The 19,293-nt window shown below is 38.6% G+C and overlaps 1 protein-coding gene across 3 annotated transcripts in view; it reads right to left on the reverse strand.

Moving 5' to 3' along the window:
* Positions 1–1,660: 1,660 nt before the first annotated feature.
* GUCY2C (guanylate cyclase 2C) overlaps positions 1,661–19,293 on the reverse strand; it is a 45,620-nt gene continuing 27,987 nt past the window's right edge. For all 3 annotated transcript variants that reach the window (XM_040668447.2, XM_416207.8, XM_025155035.3), the window contains 11 exons: positions 18,944–19,076; positions 16,961–17,098; positions 13,292–13,380; positions 11,525–11,616; positions 9,828–9,986; positions 7,224–7,416; positions 6,736–6,910; positions 5,706–5,804; positions 5,056–5,150; positions 4,357–4,433; positions 1,661–2,259 (listed from right to left, as the gene is read on the reverse strand). In XM_040668447.2, coding sequence (XP_040524381.1) covers positions 2,085–2,259; positions 4,357–4,433; positions 5,056–5,150; positions 5,706–5,804; positions 6,736–6,910; positions 7,224–7,416; positions 9,828–9,986; positions 11,525–11,616; positions 13,292–13,380; positions 16,961–17,098; positions 18,944–19,076 — 1,425 coding nt within the window. In that variant the 3' untranslated portion in view covers positions 1,661–2,084. The remainder of the gene's footprint in view (positions 2,260–4,356; positions 4,434–5,055; positions 5,151–5,705; positions 5,805–6,735; positions 6,911–7,223; positions 7,417–9,827; positions 9,987–11,524; positions 11,617–13,291; positions 13,381–16,960; positions 17,099–18,943; positions 19,077–19,293) is intronic.

Here is a 19,293-nt window from a genome sequence, read left to right on the forward strand (position 1 = left end):
ACAGTGGACTCTTTAATCCAACATTTAATAACAAAATGCACTGATAAGATATCAAATCTAAGACAGATTCAAACCAGAAAGTTGGTGAACATTTTTTAGAAGAGTAGTTGTGATGTATGGCTGACAGAAATACACAAGAACAGAACCACATAGAAAACAAACATGCCAGAAAAGATAATCAATTAATTCTTAAAGTTACAATTTATCTGCAAAGAATTACATGACATTTATGATCTGAAGAGTGCTGGAAAGAGAAGAGCTACTGAAAACGAGGCAGTATCTAAATGAACTATCCCAATGTCAACGGATATTTGCTGAATAATTCATATCTCAGGAGCATCACGGATGGAACCCATGTAGCTGCTCTTAAAAAACAGACTTACAAAGAGCAGAACAACCTCGCTTGAGGAAGCAGGAGTGGACTTCATGCTGGAGGAGTCCGACACTTGTCACTGCAGTATAGCCTCATTTGCTGAGTGTATCAGATACAGTAACCAGAATAGACCTGTGGTGCCAAGTATCACCTCGCCAAGGAGTGTAGACATAGAGACAAAGCTCCTTAATTGGCATCTTGGGCCAGGAAATAGCAGGCATGCTGGCTTTATGTTTTTCTGCTGTACTGATATTCTTTTCAGTGCATAGCAGTTTTAGAATACCATTCATTTTTTTTCTGTCCTCATCCCAGTGAGCTTGTTCCATTGGGACACAAATGGGAAAAGTAGTCGTATGTTCTTAGTGCCAGCCCAAGTTAAAGACTGCTAGCACAGTCTGAAACTTGTAGCTGTTGGTTACAGGCTGTCTGCTATTTCTGCCTATAACATATTCCTGTCTATGGACATTCAGCAAGCAATGCTAGAAGCCCTACAGCATAACCTGATTTAATTTTATAGCTTGTATATTTACACTTTGGTTGTTCTGTTGAGTTTTATTTTTGGCGTGGGGCTTTTTGTGAGTTTGCAAAAAGCAAACTGAGGTTGACAAAGACAAAACATAGGCAACTGGCTTGCTCTTTTAAGATTGTTTACTTGGACAAAATTGCTGTTCAAAACCATCAAAGAATGGTTTGGGGGAAAATTACATAACAAAGTGTACCGTTTGAATACCGACCAGTATTTGACAGCTGTTGAAAGAAGTAGCTCTGCTTTGAAAGCCATCAATGCACAAAAACCTTTTGCAAAAATTCTGCTCACTACTTGTTGTTTCTTCATGGGAACGTTGATTTTCTTCTACGTGCACCCCCTGTTCTTTGGCTACTTTTAAAATCTGATTATTAATAAATGCCATGTGTCAGTTCATGAGTGAGTCATCTCAGTAAAATGTGAGTTCTGCCTGGTTGTGAAACTTCATCCAAAAGTTGAACTGAAACTTCCAGAGGTTTAAAAAACATGGAGAAGTTTGTTTTCTTCATTTCTGTTGCACTTCTGGTTTGGGGGCACAAACAAAAGTGGAGGAAAGATATGAAAGGGTCTGCTAAGCAAGATTTGCAGTTTGATTTTTCAGAATTAAGACATTCAGATAAGCTTTAGAAACCATACAGATTCTGGAGTTATCTCCCAAGGTGAATAATGGAAGTGCTGTCTCCTTAAGAAGGACAACTTGGTTAAACAAAATGTGGGAGAGAGAGGGGAAAACTGCAGGAAAAAAAAAAAAAAGGCAAATATCCAGGACTTACACAGTATCTTTAATGTTATTTTCAAATATATTACAGCAAAGCTTTCTTGAAATAAAAATTACAAATGAAATACAACATTTGAAAATCATGAGAAATTAAGGCTATGCTGTGAATATTTCAGATGTGAATTATTGAACAGGATATCACCTTTAAAAAACAAACCAGAACAGATAAGGTATCCTCAGGTCTCATTTCTCTCAAATCAGATTGCATGTCTCCTGCTGAAGTCATCTAACAATTTGGACATGACAGTGAGGAGAGGTTTGATGTACTGCTAGCAGGTTGAGTGGTAGAAAGGTTGCCTTGAAAGGTATTTTCTTTCTCCTCCAGCTGAGAACATAAGCCTCCAGCCTTTATATGAAGTACTCCCAGGAGTTGCTGTAGCTTTTTAAGTCATGCTAGACATCCAGTCTTAAAGATATGTAGCAGAATTATCTGTGCTGGCCAGCTGCAAGTATTCCAGGGTGCCTGTTCTGTAGCTTGCTACCCGTTTAATCTCACTGGTCCTGTACCCTTCGGTTTCTCTTTTCTGCAGAATTTTGGTTATCATCTCTGCTATGTCATCTTTTAACTGCTGCTGATTCTCCCTGAAAGCAACAGGATGAAAAAAAGGTCACGGACTGACATGCTTTTAGCGATCCTTAGATCTCAAACATTTCTATCCCACACTTAGATTGATGTCATTCACACAGTACTGAGATAAAGGTTTTAGATCCAGCTTTGGGATTTGGGAACATAAGTGAGGAACTACATGCAATTTTTCTATATAGCACTGATTACCATCTTTACAGAGATTCGTAGAAATGTCATTAGCTAAAATAAAATTAGTGTTACTTGCATGAAAAAGAAAACATCACTTAAATGTGCTCCCAATTAAAGTGGATTCTATTTCTCAACACCATTATTTGTACCAGTACTTCCACTACTTAGCTTCAGGTGGTCTTCAGTAACAGAACTGCCACCTTTTCATAAACTTTTGCAGTGTGTCTGGCTTTTACTGGAGTACCCTTTATATGAGAATTTTAAGGGGCAATTCTTTAAGACAGAGCCTAAAACGAGGATGTGAAAAGAAAAACATCACTGAGTACAGTGATCCAGCTCAAGAAGTATTTTCAATAGTTGAATTTCAGAACAACTGCCAATTCAGTCATTCCCGTAGTCTCAACTGATCATTTTAATTCAGAAAAGGAGTTCTGAGGTTACACAGAGATGTACCGTATAAACAGGTCTGACTGTTTATACTCAGACTTACACTGACTGTCCTGCTCAGCACAGTGACAAACACTTGTAGTTGCCATTAAATAAAGCCAAGTTTGTGAGATTCTGTAATAGATTAAAAGCTTTGCTAATATCTTGAAAAAACCTTTATCTTTCTCCTAGTCATCTCTTTTCTTTAGGTAGATAGGAATATATGGGTAGGAAATAAGGTTATATACTTATGCCTTTCACCATAATAGATCCCAGTGTATTCAGCAAAGTACAATTTGCAATATAACTGCTTCAAGTTTTACTGAAACACTATTATTTCAAAGCAGATAGCAGAAAATCCCCGTTTGGTGAAGTGACTGTACACAAGAATAGAAAGAGAAATTCCATGTTCTAATGAGTTAACAGGAACAGATGCAGTACTCATATGCCAAATACAGATGAAATGAAGACAGTCATCCTGACTTCAATTTTGCACTATTTCTCAAAAACAATATTCCCACTATTATTATATTTTGTATTAATGCATATTACAGCTCAGTTCCAATACATCAGCCTCTTCTTTCTCTCTTGTTAAATATACTATACTCTTACATGTTAAGAGGTAAAAATTTGTTCAATGTTTAAACACTTTATGTCTGTGCAATACTACAGATGCTTTGTTTGCCTCTTCTAACAGAATACTACTCAAAATCCTGCTCAAAATAACATTATATTAGAGAGCTGCATATTTGAGTTGCAGCTATCCTCTAGCTGTAGTGTGCAGTATGGCATGCAGGTACAATTAGGGTTAAGGTTTTGGAGAATTATCCTGGTTTCAGCTGGGACAAAGTTGACTTTCTTCATTGTGTTTGCTACGATATTGTGTTTTGGCTTTGGGAAAAAAACAATATTGATAACACACTGACATTTTAGTTGCTGCTCTGCAGTGCCATACAGAGCCAAGGACATTCCATTTTTTCAGCTTTTCATACTGCCCTGCTAGCAAGGGGACTGAGGAGGCACAAGGAGCAAGGAGGGGACAGAACCAGGACAGCTGCCCTAAACTGACCGAAGGGATATCCCATACTATATAGTGTCATGTGAAAACTTTAAAACTGTGGGAAGTGAGCCATGAGGGCAATCATTACTCAAGGTATCAGTCAGCAAGTGGTGAGTAATTGCACTGTGCATCACTTCTATACATATATTTACAAAACAAATGATGTCATATTGTAGGGAATATTAATATTTTTAATTTGTATGTCCGTCTCCTGTATTTATCACATCAGCAAGTTGTCCTATAAGTCTTATTACCCTTCCAATGAAATGAACCTGTTAAGCATACAAACAACCTGCAGCACATGCATAGTCCCAAACCTAATACTGTCATGAGTATTTACATGCTTATATCCTCAAGCCCCAAAGAAGAACAGTTAAGTCTAAAGTTCAAAGACTGGGAATTTCTCTTTCCTTTCCATGTATAAAAAACAGCTTACACTGAAGGAGGTGTTGGGAGATTATATTCCTTGTCTTCAGTACCCGTCAACCAGTAGGTAATCTCAGTTCCTCTGCCCTAAATAGGCATGACAAACAAGAGAAAGCACAATTTAGGGATTAGACTGCAATTTCCTGTAGTTCATTTACTTAAATAATTCTATATTGCACATTGCTGTGTTTGTCTTTGCTCTCAGCAAAGGATTAAAAATCAGATGTGGAAACAAAACTAATGGGTGAGATGCAGCTGAACATTGACTTGTTCTATGACCTGAAACCATGGGAGAAATGAGCTGTGCTACCTGCCATCAGCTCCCAAGTACAGACATCAATGCCAAGTTACATAGACTGAAATAAATAGATACGTAGGTAGACAGTCAGATATCAGAGCAAGAGCAAATTAAGAATAGATTCAGCTTCTCTTCCATCAGCCCAATTTACCATTACTATTACTCCATAACTTTCAGTCATATGTTTTGTTTATTCTCTTCATCTTTATGTTATTTTAATTTTTCACTTGGGCAGCTTTTCATTGCCTTAATCAATGTTATAGAAGTGTCTTCAGCAACTAGAGCTTATGGTACTGATTGATCTGTGACCCTTGTTCCCTAGCTGTTAATTAAACTGCAGGGTACTCTAAGCTATATAATGCTTTTATACTGTTACTTTTCTCTTGTGTGCATGTGCATGGTAAAGGTTACCTTCAAGTATGTTTCTCCTCTCATTTCATACTGGAATCGACAATCTGTTCTTTTCAGGATGGCAACCGTGGAACCACTTACATGAATCCTTAAAGCTAAGAAATAGACAATGAAAGCTCAATCTGAAAATGTATCTGTAGTGCTTATATGCCAAAAGGGAAGAGAACATTTGGGAAGAATCCCACAAAGAGAATAGTCATATGAAGACACCGGGCAGAAGGAAGATAAGTCGGTTCTTGGCAATGGTCCCTAATGGTGTAGTTGAAGAAGTAATTGCTTCAACTTAAAATATACAGTCAACATATTTACGCAACAAAGCTGCAATACAGTTCTAGGCTGAAATGAAATCCAACATACATAGAGTAAAATTAAATCCCAAACACATCCGTAGTACATCTTCCAGAGAAACTCAGCCAACAAAAACCAACCTACATACTCCCTGTTACCAGCACTGGAGCAGGAACAAGGAACAATTCTTCACTGCCCAGCTAGACAGTGAAACAATTGGTAACTAGAACAAATAGGGCTTCATCTTTAAAACATCTGCAAGCTGATTACAAATTGTTCTCAGCTGAAAACAGACACTTCAGTCACAAACTAACCAATAGCCTTTGGCCCTGTTATATGGACAGATGAACTTAAATCCTTACGCAAGCCAGTGGATTCCATCCGTGAAGCTGTGTTCACCGTATCTCCAAACAAACAGTAACGGGGCATTTTTATTCCTACCACACCAGCTGCACATGGACCTAGAAATGGCATTCATAGAATGAAAAGAAAGGTTGGTCAAGAGACTAGTAGCTTGACAGGTGTCTCTCCCTGTTGCAGAACACTGTAGTACCTACTTGGAACAATGTGTTCCTCACCAATGGCATTGCTCTCTACCGCTAAACTATCTGGACATCTACCAATCCTCTCCAAACCAGGCCTAGCTCTGCTCATCTTGCAGAATCCAATTAGAACAAAATGGGACACAGCTGGACAATATTAATTGCATTTAAACATAATCCCTGTGCAGGAGAAAATACGGTTACTGTCAGTTTTGGAAGCAAAAGAAATAGAGAATAAGCTTAATTATAGAGGGGTTCCATATTATTGCCTCAAGGGGTATCCCAGTGCCCAGCTGCTTTCACTGTTACATTGCTCCTTCACCAGTTGCTTAGATAACTGTTGAAACAAGCAAAAATGAAAAATGATTTCCCAAAGTCCTTGAGATTGTTGAGCACTTTCTCTTAGAGAAGAAATATTTTGCTGGATTCATTGAAGCATTAATTCCCACATAGGCATGATCAGAACTTTTGTCTCCAAAAGTGTAAGAGAAAGGCCTGTTTTCTGTGGCAAGACAACCATGTCTGGCCATGGCTGATCTCTACCTTGGTCAGGGAGGAATTATCTGTGATAGTTTTCAATTGACCATACCAGGAGCAATGACAGTTGCTCTTACTAGCTACTGATTTAAGCCATGAATGAATAGATATGGGCTATTTCAATAGACAGGAACCAACTAGTGGTTTATTTACTTCTGTTAACCTTCCCCCAGGAATATTATTTTCAACCCGATTCTTCATGAGGAAAGCAGTTGTGTATGATGTCCACCCACACCTTCCATGGATATCTGTTCTGTTAAGTTCAAAAACAAGGCAACTACATTGTCATTGCTGATCTAGCACCATTGTGTACCAGAGTGAATTCCAATGCGAATCCAAACAGGCAGACCAGGCAGGTGTCGCAGCTCAAAGGATCCTATGAAGCTAAGGATGTCCAGAGCCATCATGGAGATGTCTACTGCATGTCGGTTGCCATTCCTCTTTGGTAAACCACTCACCACCATGTAAGCATCGCCAATGGTCTCTACCTGTGGAAACACAGTGATCACAGCACGCAAAGAACATACTCAGCTGAGAGCAGAAAGGTTTTATCTTATTCTCTTGTTCATGATTAAACCTGGTCCCTAGTCAGCAGGATTATTTAGTTTAAGGTAGCTAACACCTTTTTGTGTATGAGTATTTATGACTATACATGGCATTTCACTTAAGGAATCTGTGACCGCCTGGTATATAAAATTTGCTCTAAGCTGGCACACAAACATACTGAAATGAGGTAATCTTTGCCTATTAGATTTCTGCGTTGCTTGGTAGTTAACTGAGCAAAAGTGAGGAGCTAATCACCTTGTAAACATCATGATGGTCAAGAATGTGATCAAAGTTCTTGTAGATGTCATTCAGCATATCTACTACCTCCATAGGGGTGCTGTATTTGCAGAGTGTGGTGAAGCCAACAATGTCACTGAAGTAGATAGTGACTTCTTCAAAAAACTCTGGCTCTACCAGGCCAGTCTCCTTCAAAGATTTTACTACTGGCCTGTGGAAAGAGAGAAGGCAGGAAGACGGAAGACAGTGTTTAACATTAAAGGTATTTTCTCACACAACTCCACCGCATCAATGCTTTCTGAGTAGGAAACATCAAATTGTTTGCTGAAAACTGACATTGTAATAGCATGTTAGATGTTCATAATGCCTTTCAGCCAGGGATCTCAGTATATACTAAAATCAGTTAATGTGCTACAGTCTTGCAAAATCCTCTGCATAAAGAGACACTCGGGAAGATAAGGGGTCCATGTACTGCTTTGGCATGAAACTCCGCCAGAGAATGGAGACTTCAGTGATTCACTCTTCTTTCCTGCCTATAAAGGTCAGATTAGAGGGAAGGAAATTTGTGACAAATAAGTCACTCCCCATGTCCTTGTAAGTACCTCTGCCCTTTTGCCCTAAGGACTTCAGAATATCTTGGAACAGGATAATGATATAATACTTCATTTTTGTATTGGTATTAAAAAAAAGATTAAACTGAGGTTGCTGTCACATCTCATAGCCACACGAGCTCTTCAGACTACTTCCTTCTGAATTTGCAGGATAGTTGTCTCTATACTGTCAAAGAGAAAAAATTAAGTCTTCATAATGCATTAGGATTCCAGCTGTATCCTACAACTGATTGAGGAAAATGGAGAGAGTAACCAGCCTCCATCACAGACATGCACTGAACAAAATTGTGCATACTAGTGGTGAGAAAACACAGTTTTCTCATCTTCTTGCTGGGCTGTTTGTTGAGCACTTGACATCTTTGTACATTAACACAATGTCAGTTTGCACATTTGCATGTTTTCCGAATACCTTCCTGTTAAAAAGAATACAGCTGCTTGGGCAGACTGGTTTACCTGTCTGTCAATTAGAATTTACAATGATTATGTATAGAATTGCTAAGGTTGGAAAAGACCCACAGGATCATCCAGTCCAACCGTTCGCCCTTCACCAATGGTTCTCGCTAAACCATGTCCCTCAACACAACATCCAAACACTCTTTGAACACCAACAGGCTCGGTGACTCCACCACCTCTCTGGGCAGCCCATTCCAGTGCCTGACCACCCTTTCAGAGAAGTAGTATTTCCTAATGTCCAGCCTGAATCTTCCCTGGCGCAGCTTGAAGCCGTTCCCTCTAGTCCTATCACTAGTCACACGAGAGAAGAGGCTGACCCCCAGCTCACTACAACTTCCCTTCAGGTAGTTATAGAGAGCAATAAGGTCTCCCCTGAGCCTCCTCTTCTCTAGACTGAACAATCCCAGCTCCTTCAGCCGCTCTTCATAAGGCCTGTGCTCCAGACCCCTCACCAGCTTTGTTGCCCTCCTCTGGACATGCTCCAGGGCCTCCATGTCTTTCTTACAGTGAGGGGCGCAAAACTGGGCACAGTACTCGAGGTGCGGCCTCACCAGTGCTGAGTACAGGGGGACAATTACTTCCCTGTTCCTGCTGGCCACACTATTTCTGATACAAGCCAGGATGCCACTGGCCTTCTTGGCCACCTGGGCACACTGCTGGCTCATGTTCAGTCTAGCGTCAATCAACACCCCCAGGTCCATTTCCTCTACAAAAACTGTAAAACTGAAAGTTTTCAGTACTTCAAAATGCTGCCAAGTTGTTAACGGATCAATACACTGATAGAATGAGATGGACTGATAGAGTTAATCTTCATTTAAAAAAAAACACTTTATCAGTGTCAGTAACTTCCAAGTAGGGCATGTACTTTTCAGGGCTAGGGTGGTACGCACAAGCTTGAAGGTGTTTGTCAGTTGTGATACAAATATTGTATATCTGACACTATCAGCCTTAACAAGAAATGAGTAAGGATGGCCTCAATGTAATTCCACCCTTTTCCAGGCAAATACATCCTATGAATAAATAAAGATACTTTACATGGGCTTCCCAGCTGAAACTTTTTTCTTCCTTGGCTTAAATCATCACACTGTAACTGTATATGAGATATAGTTTATCTGAGCTCCTACTATTTTTTCATAATTAAGGCAGTAGTTCAGTAAATCTTTTTAACTCTAACACCACATTTAAATCCTGAACTTAATCAGAGCCTTAGGCAGGGGATTAACGTAGGTATGGAAATTATCTTTATGGGAGATCAGACCAGGATGAAAAGTCTATAGGAAGTCTATGGTTTTGTCTGTGCAAAGAAAGCCACATTCTCCCTGCCTGCTACCCCTGTCCTCAAATGAGCCGTGCAGAGAGACAGAAGAAGGGATTGATGGCACCTCTTAAATTTGACATTTTATCTGTAAGGTGGGGAGAATTAGAACAGAGGAAGTAGCATTTCACTCTGTAAATTGAAGAAATATAAGACTGATATTAATCCCACCCTTGACTCTCCAAGAATCAGGTGATATATATAAATAGAATGTCAGTAAAAATCCTTCTGCTCAATACTAACCTTGGAAGTAACATGAAATTAAGCCTGTCTGCTCTGTCTCGCTCTGCTTTATAGAGCTCTGTTCTCTCCTCCACCAGATGCTCCAGATTTCGGGAATACAGCTGTAGACGTCGGATCAGGGTATCCATGTAGCTTTCATTGGTCTGGCCATGGTAATTACTGGGAATAACAAAAATGCACAGGAGCCAAAAAGAAAGGATGATGGAAGCATATTGCTGAGAGAGGCAACAAAACTTCTCCAGTGTTTAACTTCTGTACAGATAGAATGAAAGTGCTTAAAATGCATGTTTTTTGTTGCTTGGAGGACTTATGTTTATGAATTAAAAGTCTGTGCCCCACACTTGTCACTCAGAACTGTTAATTCTTAAAGCACTTTCAAATCATAGCCCTGATAATACTTCCAAGTCCAGGTTACCTTGGGTAATCCATAAGCATTCATTTGTGCAAGCCCAAATCCCAAGAGGAAGCTAAAGAAGATGGATAGAAAACTGCGTGTAACTTTCAAATGGGGATTTTAGACAAAAAGACTAAGACCATCTTGGGGCTACCTCTGTGGAAGTCAGAACAATTCAATGGAACAATTAGCAGTTCAGTAGTTAGTTTTGGTCACAAGATTCAGCAGATTTCAGTCAGAAGTGTAATTGCTGGAAGCAGAAGCACAGTAACATGGGCTACTCATAACCCATTTGTCTCAGTAGCCTGAAAGTAGAAGGGGGCAGACTGACTGGAAATGTCAGTTCTTTCTAAACAGACTTTAAAGCCACTGTGACTTTAGACAAGTGTTCCTGTCATAGATGCACTATCTGAGACTGCTCACGAGAAGAACACCTTGTTGCATGTGGCAGGAGGCACTCTCCATCCTCTTGTAGGATGGAGGCTTAGGAAAATGAACAAGCTACCTCTTTGGATTCATCTGCAGCCTGATCCACTCAATTGATACATTCGGTTTTGCATAGTGTAGTTTTCCTTCTGCCCATGTAAAGTGTAAAATAAGGTGAGTTAGTATTGGATGATGAGAATTTTAGAAACTAGGAAGCAATTTCCAAAGAGGGTGATTAAAAGCTCACTGTTTGGACATCTAACTAATCAATTCAGACTAAACTCTGTAGGAATAACATAGCAGTAGCCAAGTGAAAGGTCTGTAAAACCTTGTAGTTTTTATTCAATTATGGCTTTTATTATCCCACAACTTTATACCTACAAAACCCCATAATTAATTCCTCTGATGAGGTATAACCCAACACTTTTAGTCAGCTCAATCTGAGACCATCTGAATGGCCATTTACGGCACAACTCAGCTCATACAAACTTTCTCATCATCCTCCAAACATTTATGTCCCTTTATTTCCCGAAACTTAGACAACATGACTCACTATCCAACTCCTGACTAGAGACAGGAGGTAAATTATTTGAATGGCTTGAATCTCTAATTATCCAGCTTGCTACTTTCACAATGTACCAATTTAAGGTATGGTGATCATCTCACCTTCACTCAGCTAATACATGCATAGCTGCACACATTCACACGTATACATACACAAATGAATGTGCTCACCTACTTTTGTGGCAAAGAAAAAATCAAAGTGAAGGCACTAATTGGGCTGTATTGACATCAGCTTACATACTTAAAAATACAAGCTTTCTTGTACCCAGAAGGAGTTTGGAGCAACTTGAAAAACTCAGCCCCAGATGCTCACCTGAATATTTTAGCCAGAATATTCTCAATTTTCTTAAAGTCAGGTCTTTTCTCTGGGTCTTCCTCCCAGCAGCTCTTCACTAGTGTGTATACCTTCAAGTGAAAATTTAAGGGAAGTTCAACTGAGTACTGGGTATAGAAAGATAATGGAGCTAAATAGCACTAGTTCATCAGGGAATTTCCAGTTACTCTTGGTAAGCAACATATTGAAACGTGTGACTAATTGTTATGAATCTATGGTTGGGACATTCATTGCAGGCATCTGAAACTTAACTCTGTGGTGGCTAGTGACACGATCTTCAGTTGAATTTGCAATATGTAAATGAAAGGCGTGTAAATGGATCTCATTTTGCAACTGGTGCCAGGTATGGTTACTGACATGGAAGTAAATGCTGTGGTAATTTATTTCCAGTACTCTGAGTTTGGGAATTTTCTGAAACTGGTGACTCAGCCAGAAATAATGGGGTTCATCAACTGAATATGCTGATGTCCGCAATACAGACCTCTGCACCTGAGCAAGAAGTCTAAGGGGCTACATAACAAATAGAAAGAGGTACATTTGAAGTGCCATTCAATGCATATTAAAGCTATCCAGAAGAGATCAAAAGAGTAGCACCATGTAAGTGTTGATTTTTTTTTCCCTGTGACTACGGAGTAGGTAGCTCAAATACAGATATGTGCATTGCAGATGTATAAAGCTACCTGAGGCAAAGCCCACTTGTAGTTTTGTTTAAAAGCTGGCATAGCCACCCTAGGTAACACTTGTAATCAGTAGAGAGAAAGGCATCTTGATCTAAAAATATAAAATAGGTCCAAATAGTCATACAGGTGAGTATTCTCTTATCAGATGTAAAAGGGACCTATGGCAGCTAGGTCAGAATGAGATATACAGCTTGTAGATATCTGAAGATAGGTGAGATGAATCCTCTGTGAAATGTGTTGTACTGCCACCAGTTCCCCTGAGATATTATCCCTTGTGATCCTCGTGCATTGTTTAAAGTTCATATATCAGTTTAGCACCCTGGAATAATACCAGATTTCAAAAGACACACCACTGTAATACAAAGATAAGTAAGCAATACTACTACTTGAGAGTACTTTCAAAAGATAATGATAGTCCTTCCCTGAATTATTGCAACACAGCCTCTTTGTGAGTACATCGTATACTGGATCAGAAAACTGATCCATCCCAGATCCTTTCCTATGCAGGTCAGACTGCTACTTTCCCACACACAGATATACAACCCTCACTACAAAATGATACATAATTTTTCATATATCAGTATAACACTCTCCTTATGGTATAGCAAGCTGTTCTCAGCCCTAAGACCATAACAAACTAAGTAAGCACATGATCCCTTTTTACTTTAAGACCTCCTTTGACTCAGACAAACTGAATACAGTTCTTTGTGAATTCTAGAGAGACAGAGGAGCATTGTTCAATACATTTGCCTTTTTTTGAGATAACCAACTCAACAAAAAGTTCTAATTCACAAGGGATCTACTTTTAACATGTTTTAGTTTTTAAACCATCACTAGAAAAAAAAATAGAGTTGCTGCACAGAATACACTAAAGAAAGAGGAAAAAAATGTTGTTAGTTTTGTTTCATTTCACTAGTAACAGCTATAGAATACTGTTTCTTCCCATGAGGTTAAGGCATTTGGCATAAAACGTGCATAGCTTTCATCCTCTTGTGATCATAAGCACTAGCTTGGGTGAGACTTCCACCTTTCACATAGAAAATGGCTGTGTTAATGATTAGCTTACTTCCATCTCTCTTTCTCCCACTGTTTCTAAGGATAGGTCTGGTCGGAAAGGCTTCATTCCTTTGTCATTCTCCACTCTGTAAAGTTTCTCTGAAGAGAGAAAAAAAGATGTAAAGTTTTAATTAAAGGGGAAATATATATATATATATATATATAGGAAGAACATTCCTTTTGTATAGCATCCCATGATGTGTTACAAGTTACTGTTCAGATAAAACATTAATTAAAGGTGGTTCCCTTCTCTTTGATGTGAATTTCAACTCTGGAGCTTTTCTAAAAATATGGTTTAAGATCGTAACAGGCTGGCTTGAATACTCCTGAAAGCAAAATGAATAGGAATGTACTTGAGTATTTATTGGTCGTGGTAGACATGGTTATGGCATCCTCCCAAATGAACATTAGGTATTATTAGTGTGCCTCTCAGCATGAGATATAGCTATAGTAAAAAACCACACAGGAAGCCCACTAAAATATTACACCTCGATCAAAAGCATGGAGACCTACAATTCTCACTAGATCAGTTCAAATCATCCTCCAGGTGCTCAACTTCCTTAAAACTAAGCTGTTAATGTGTATGGTTTAAAAACATTGGATTTGTTAGCTCATTTGTACTCATATTCATGAAATCCATTCTATGAAAGTTATCTGGATTCTTAACACATCAGAATGCAGACTGCGCATTTGCAGAACAATTTAAAGAGCAAAAGCAAAAAAAAAAATTGCTTTCTCAAGAGCTTCTGAGGGAGATAGTACCAAAAGAGAATAACTTTTTGACCTCTAAGGAAGCGAGGGAAATTGCAAGTGTGAAACATATTTATTAACGATGTTTTATTATATTTGGAGGACAATTTTGCCAAAGGAAACAGGTAATGAGATGAGGAAGATTTGTCATCAGGACGGTATGTACATGCCTAGAGTAGCTAGGGACGCCTAAGCATGCCCAGCGTGTGTGATCACCCTAAAAAAATAAAGCAGCTTAAGGTGCAGATGTTACAGACTAGAGAAGAAGTAGGAGATTTTGTTTAACGGTCACACAGATTGGAAAGCCCAAATCCTGTGAGTGAAGAGACAGTAGAACCTGTGTAAGTCTCACGAATGCAAGAGGAATGTGATAGATTTCCAAGCTGCACACACACCTGAAAGAGGAAGGAAAACCAACTATTAGCAGTACTGCAATTAGACAGTGGCAAAAAGCAAGGAGCATGGGTTATACATTCACTCATGACAAGATTTCAGTCTTGAGAGTGAATGAGGTGTTTCTGCAGAAGAGTGGAGCAGTAGCTGGTCTAACAGCTGTCTCACAAAGAAGTCTGACAAGAACTATGATCTAGTTACATTATACATTAGAAATACAGTTCTGTATGCCCATCCTCTTTGTGGGATTTCTTTTCATTAATAACAATATTATTGTACACTAAGTTGATCAATATTTGTTTGCATTTTGAAAGAACTAGTTCACTGAGTACTTGAAAATTTAGCTTAATTTTCCCAATTGTGGATGGAGGCTAGGTACAGGCTTTACTAAACAACTCCTAATTCTGAACACAGTCCTTGCTGCTGCCAATGAAGACCTGGAGAAGTGGCTGTATCAGTCATCCTGAAATGTCCATATCATATCTTCTAACTTGCAGAACTTAATTTCTGATAGCCTAGCTACTGAAAGACTTTCACAGGATACTTAAATGAATGTAACATGCAACAGGGACATTTTCTTGCCCATTAGCATTCATTCTAATTTTGCGTTCTTTTCCCTCTAACTTAGATATTTGTAAATTAATGATACTGCCAAGTCTGAACTACTCTTTCCCAAAACTAGATGATGACACAAAATTCAAAGGCGTTTGAGTAAGTATGGTGTACCCTCTTGCTGCCTTGTCTTGTCTAATGAATGAATCCTAATGTTCTAGTGATGAGCCACTTCAACAAAATATAACTCGTTCCTTTCCATTACATTAAATCTGATGAAGTGCTGAAACCAGACTGAACATATTTACTGAAGCTGCAGAATCAAAATCACAACTAATAGCAGCTATTAGATCAATGATATTTGGCCATACATCCACTAATGATTTAGAAGAAAAAGCCTCTGGGAGAATACAATCTTCTCAGTCGATAGAAAACTCTTAGTTTGAAAAATAGGATGTTCTTTTTCTTTCAAGTTACAATGAATCCAGACTTACACAGGACTTACTGGGTTTCAGGCCCAGTAGATTTACTGCTCTCTTACTAAACTCGCTGCTATGTGTCACCATGCCCAGCACTAGGAAGCCTACACCTAGAGGTACTAAGAGTACTTTCATCTGGTTTATCTTAATGCTATTTGAATTGAACAGTTTTTCTAAAATGGTAAGATGCAGTGTTAGGACATAGGTCAAAGTTAAAACAAGGAACCAGACTGTGACTATGAAGCCACAGTCAAACAGAGCAGTGGGGTCACCACCACATCTCAGAACAGCCAGGAAACACAAAGTGAGGCTAACACAGGTAGGCTGTAACTGCTGTAAATTATTAAAGAATGCAGTTTGCAATGGATTTGCTTGGCAAGTCAAAATCAGAAGGGAAGAGTATTAGTCTTTCCTTTTTTCATCTGTATGGGGGATGTTTGTAAAATTATTGTATTCATGAGGATTTTGGCTCCGTCTTCCCAAAGATAAGGAGTGGAAGAACTTTTATTTTCTCTACCCTGTCTTATTTGGTGCAGTTCAGGGGACCATCTGTCACACAACACAAAGACCTGAATAGTTTTGTGAAAGGGGAACAGGTATTTCTAATCTCTCCTACATCCACTTATATATTAAAGAGTTGATTATGTGAAATCTGTATTTCCTTGGATAAGAGCACAAATTTGCTATAATGTAAGATGATGAGCCTGGCCTAGATGTTATTCTCAAATGTTACTCAGGAAAGGAGCTAATAAGCTGTCCAGCTGCTGCTCTAGATGTTTTAGCAAATGTGAGTTAGATCTTTCAGAATGACTCAGAGACAAAGGAATTGTTTAAACTTGTTGTTGGTAACTGTCACTAAGGAAATCTCAAACCTGAATGCCATTATGGTGGTTATAACATTGTAATATAAAATAATTCATGGGATTCGGGGCACTAGTATTGTCTGTGTTGTTAGCCAATCAAAAATAATGTCACAACATGCACACAATAGGGTTTAATGGATGCACTGTGTGAGGAGATTCTTTTTCTGACAGAAGATAAACTACTAAAGTTAATTTGACAGACTGGAACAAAGTCTGAATTGCCAATTTTTAAATGTCAGTTGTTCTCATGTCATGCTGCTGAGTTTTTGTTGTTCTCTTTTGACACTGCTGATTTGTGATGCCTAGTACGAGTGAACTACTATATGCTGTGCACAACCTTTTGTAGCCTTAAATGTCACAGTAAGTCTAGGCAGCCTTTGTATAAGGTTAACTTCTATACCACTGTGGAAGAGGTGGGAAGGAGAGGAGAAAGGGCAAGAAAACTCAATAAAAACTCGATTCACAGGAAGATTGCCTCTACAATGATATCCTTCAAACATGCTCTTTGTTCATCACACAGTGAAAGAGGCACCGGTTTGAGCACCTACCAGAGACAGTAGTTTACACAAAAACATGTGGATGTGCTACTTGCAGCTACAGTATCATAGAAGGATGCAGTGGAGGAGAAAATTGTGGATTTACCTTTGGTGTCTTGGCAGTGTCTTGTGTAGAAGGTCTCTTTGCGTAGGATGATTTCCTGGGCAATGATCCCATAGCTGTACACATCACCCTTCTGAGATACATCAGCATGACGGAGATGCTCAGGAGCTGTCCACAGGTCTGAAAATACAGATGACAGTGGGAAAAAAAAGGTAAATGGGTATAGGACAGAAATAATTGAAAAGGGTGATCCTTCTCAAAAGCATCCATTGGCCATTTTCGATTTACTCTTTTCATACCAAACATGGAGCTCACTGGTACTGTTTATTTCCTCCTTCAGTAGTTATTTGGAGAAGGTGATATCAATGCTGGTTAGATAAAACTATGATGTGGTAGTCGGCAATTGTCTGGGATTTGATAACTACTATTTTTCACTGTTGGTGCAGACCCTCACACCTCCATAAAAGTTGCATTTGTTGGCAGTGAACTTGCTTCTCCGAGCTACCTCACATGGACCTCTTAGAAATAGCCCCTGCATCTGTATAAGACGAAGGAATGCCAGTGCTATGAAAAAATAAAAATAAAAATAAAAAAATGCAGAGGCATAAATTCTTGAACCAGATGCATGAAATGTGTTATTCAAGATGTCATATGAGAAGGCTGTAATATTTCCTGGTAGCCTTGGTATCACAACTCTATAGAAGTAATCTCCAAGTGCTTTTGAGCTTGACATAAATACTACCTTGCGTAACCACTTTCTTTCTAGAGAAATTATTATTCTGTACTTCTAGGTCACCAAGCCCTGCTGTATCTCAGAACTAGAATATGGCCATGGTATGACCGTTTTATATGACATGCTGATGATGTACCATAACAGACAGATAGTGACCCTGAAAACAGTGTTATGATATCAGGCTGCAATATCCAGCCACAATGAATCTGTAGGTATCTTGTGAAGCAATAAGTTTTCTTCAAGCAAGGAAGCCTAGGGGCCAGAAATTTTGAAGCTGATTGCCAAAGTATTTAAGAGCAGCGTAAGAAGATAAATTCATTAAAATCCAATCATAATATAAATTTAAGTGTAACGTGCAAAATAATGAATTAACAGAACATTTTCATTCAGTGCACATTTCTTACTCTTCTTATGTTCTCATTGCTACTCTTGACATTGTTTGTGTCTCAATGTCAATTTTTTCTCTCAATTCATTTGCAACCACAGGTTCTTCTCAGATAATATATAACAGTTACAGTACAGTCTTGTGCTTGTTAAACTCCAAACTCCCCTAAACAGATTCAGATGACATAATTTCAGAAGGGCTTATCTTTGCACTCAAGATCAAGAAGAAAGGAGAAGATATGTAGAAAGGAATGCTCTGTTCTACAGAATTGTCCTATGATTATTAGATGAAATAAAAAATGTAAACAAAAGCTGTGAAAACTAACCTGAGCTCATTGAACAGATATTGTTATATTCCTACCAAAAGAATGAAAAACATTTTTATCATTACATATCATTACTAATTTTTAAGAATGATTTTAAGGGTGATTAAATTAAATTACACAGCACTGTGATAACACATATAACTGAGCAATGACAAGACAAGTGCCCACTGGTACTTAACTCCTTCTTTCTGCACACAAGTCCACCATTACTGCTTATGGAACTTTTTGCATGAAGCCCTATGCGAGATATTTTCACAAAGCCCTTGGATCATGAAAATATTTACTGCACCTCAGTCACAAGGGAATTCTCCTTGCTTCTCCAAATACAATTTAAAAATTTATCTTCAGTTTCCTTCTCACCGACACTGCCTAATTTCTTTCTCTGCTTCTTAGTAATTTTCATTGTGTTATTTATGAAAGAGTTTTCATATACAATTTGTATGATGGCCGCTACATAAAATAAAGTACTGTATGTTCTGTACTGTGTGCAAGATGTTATTAGGCCCTACTGTACTATGAATGTAAGAAAATTCCACTGGGTTGGAAAGCATGAGGGACAGTCTAACTGGATATTGTTTTTACCTTTCCTTTGAGGTAGAATTGAATTACAGCCAAAATCAGTGATCTTCACAACCATCCGATTGTCCACTACACAGTTCGTGGATTTGAGCCGACCATGGACTTCTGTTTTGCTTGAATGCAGGTAAGACATTCCCTGTGGTTGATAATAGGGAGAAGACAAGGCTATAAATGAGACTCTCAGCTGTTACTAGAGTCAAAGAGAATATGAAGTGTTAGCATAATATGTGTCTAAGCAATTAACTTGCCTTCATCAACAATTGTCTGTCATGGAAGGAGAGAAGTATTTTACAGAGAAGAATTTCCAAGATAAGAGAAGCAGTCAGTGTTAAGAAATGAGGATGGATTATTAG

The sequence above is a fragment of the Gallus gallus genome, chromosome 1, assembly GCF_016699485.2.
Source record: "Gallus gallus isolate bGalGal1 chromosome 1, bGalGal1.mat.broiler.GRCg7b, whole genome shotgun sequence".
Taxonomy (NCBI): Eukaryota; Metazoa; Chordata; class Aves; order Galliformes; family Phasianidae; genus Gallus; species Gallus gallus.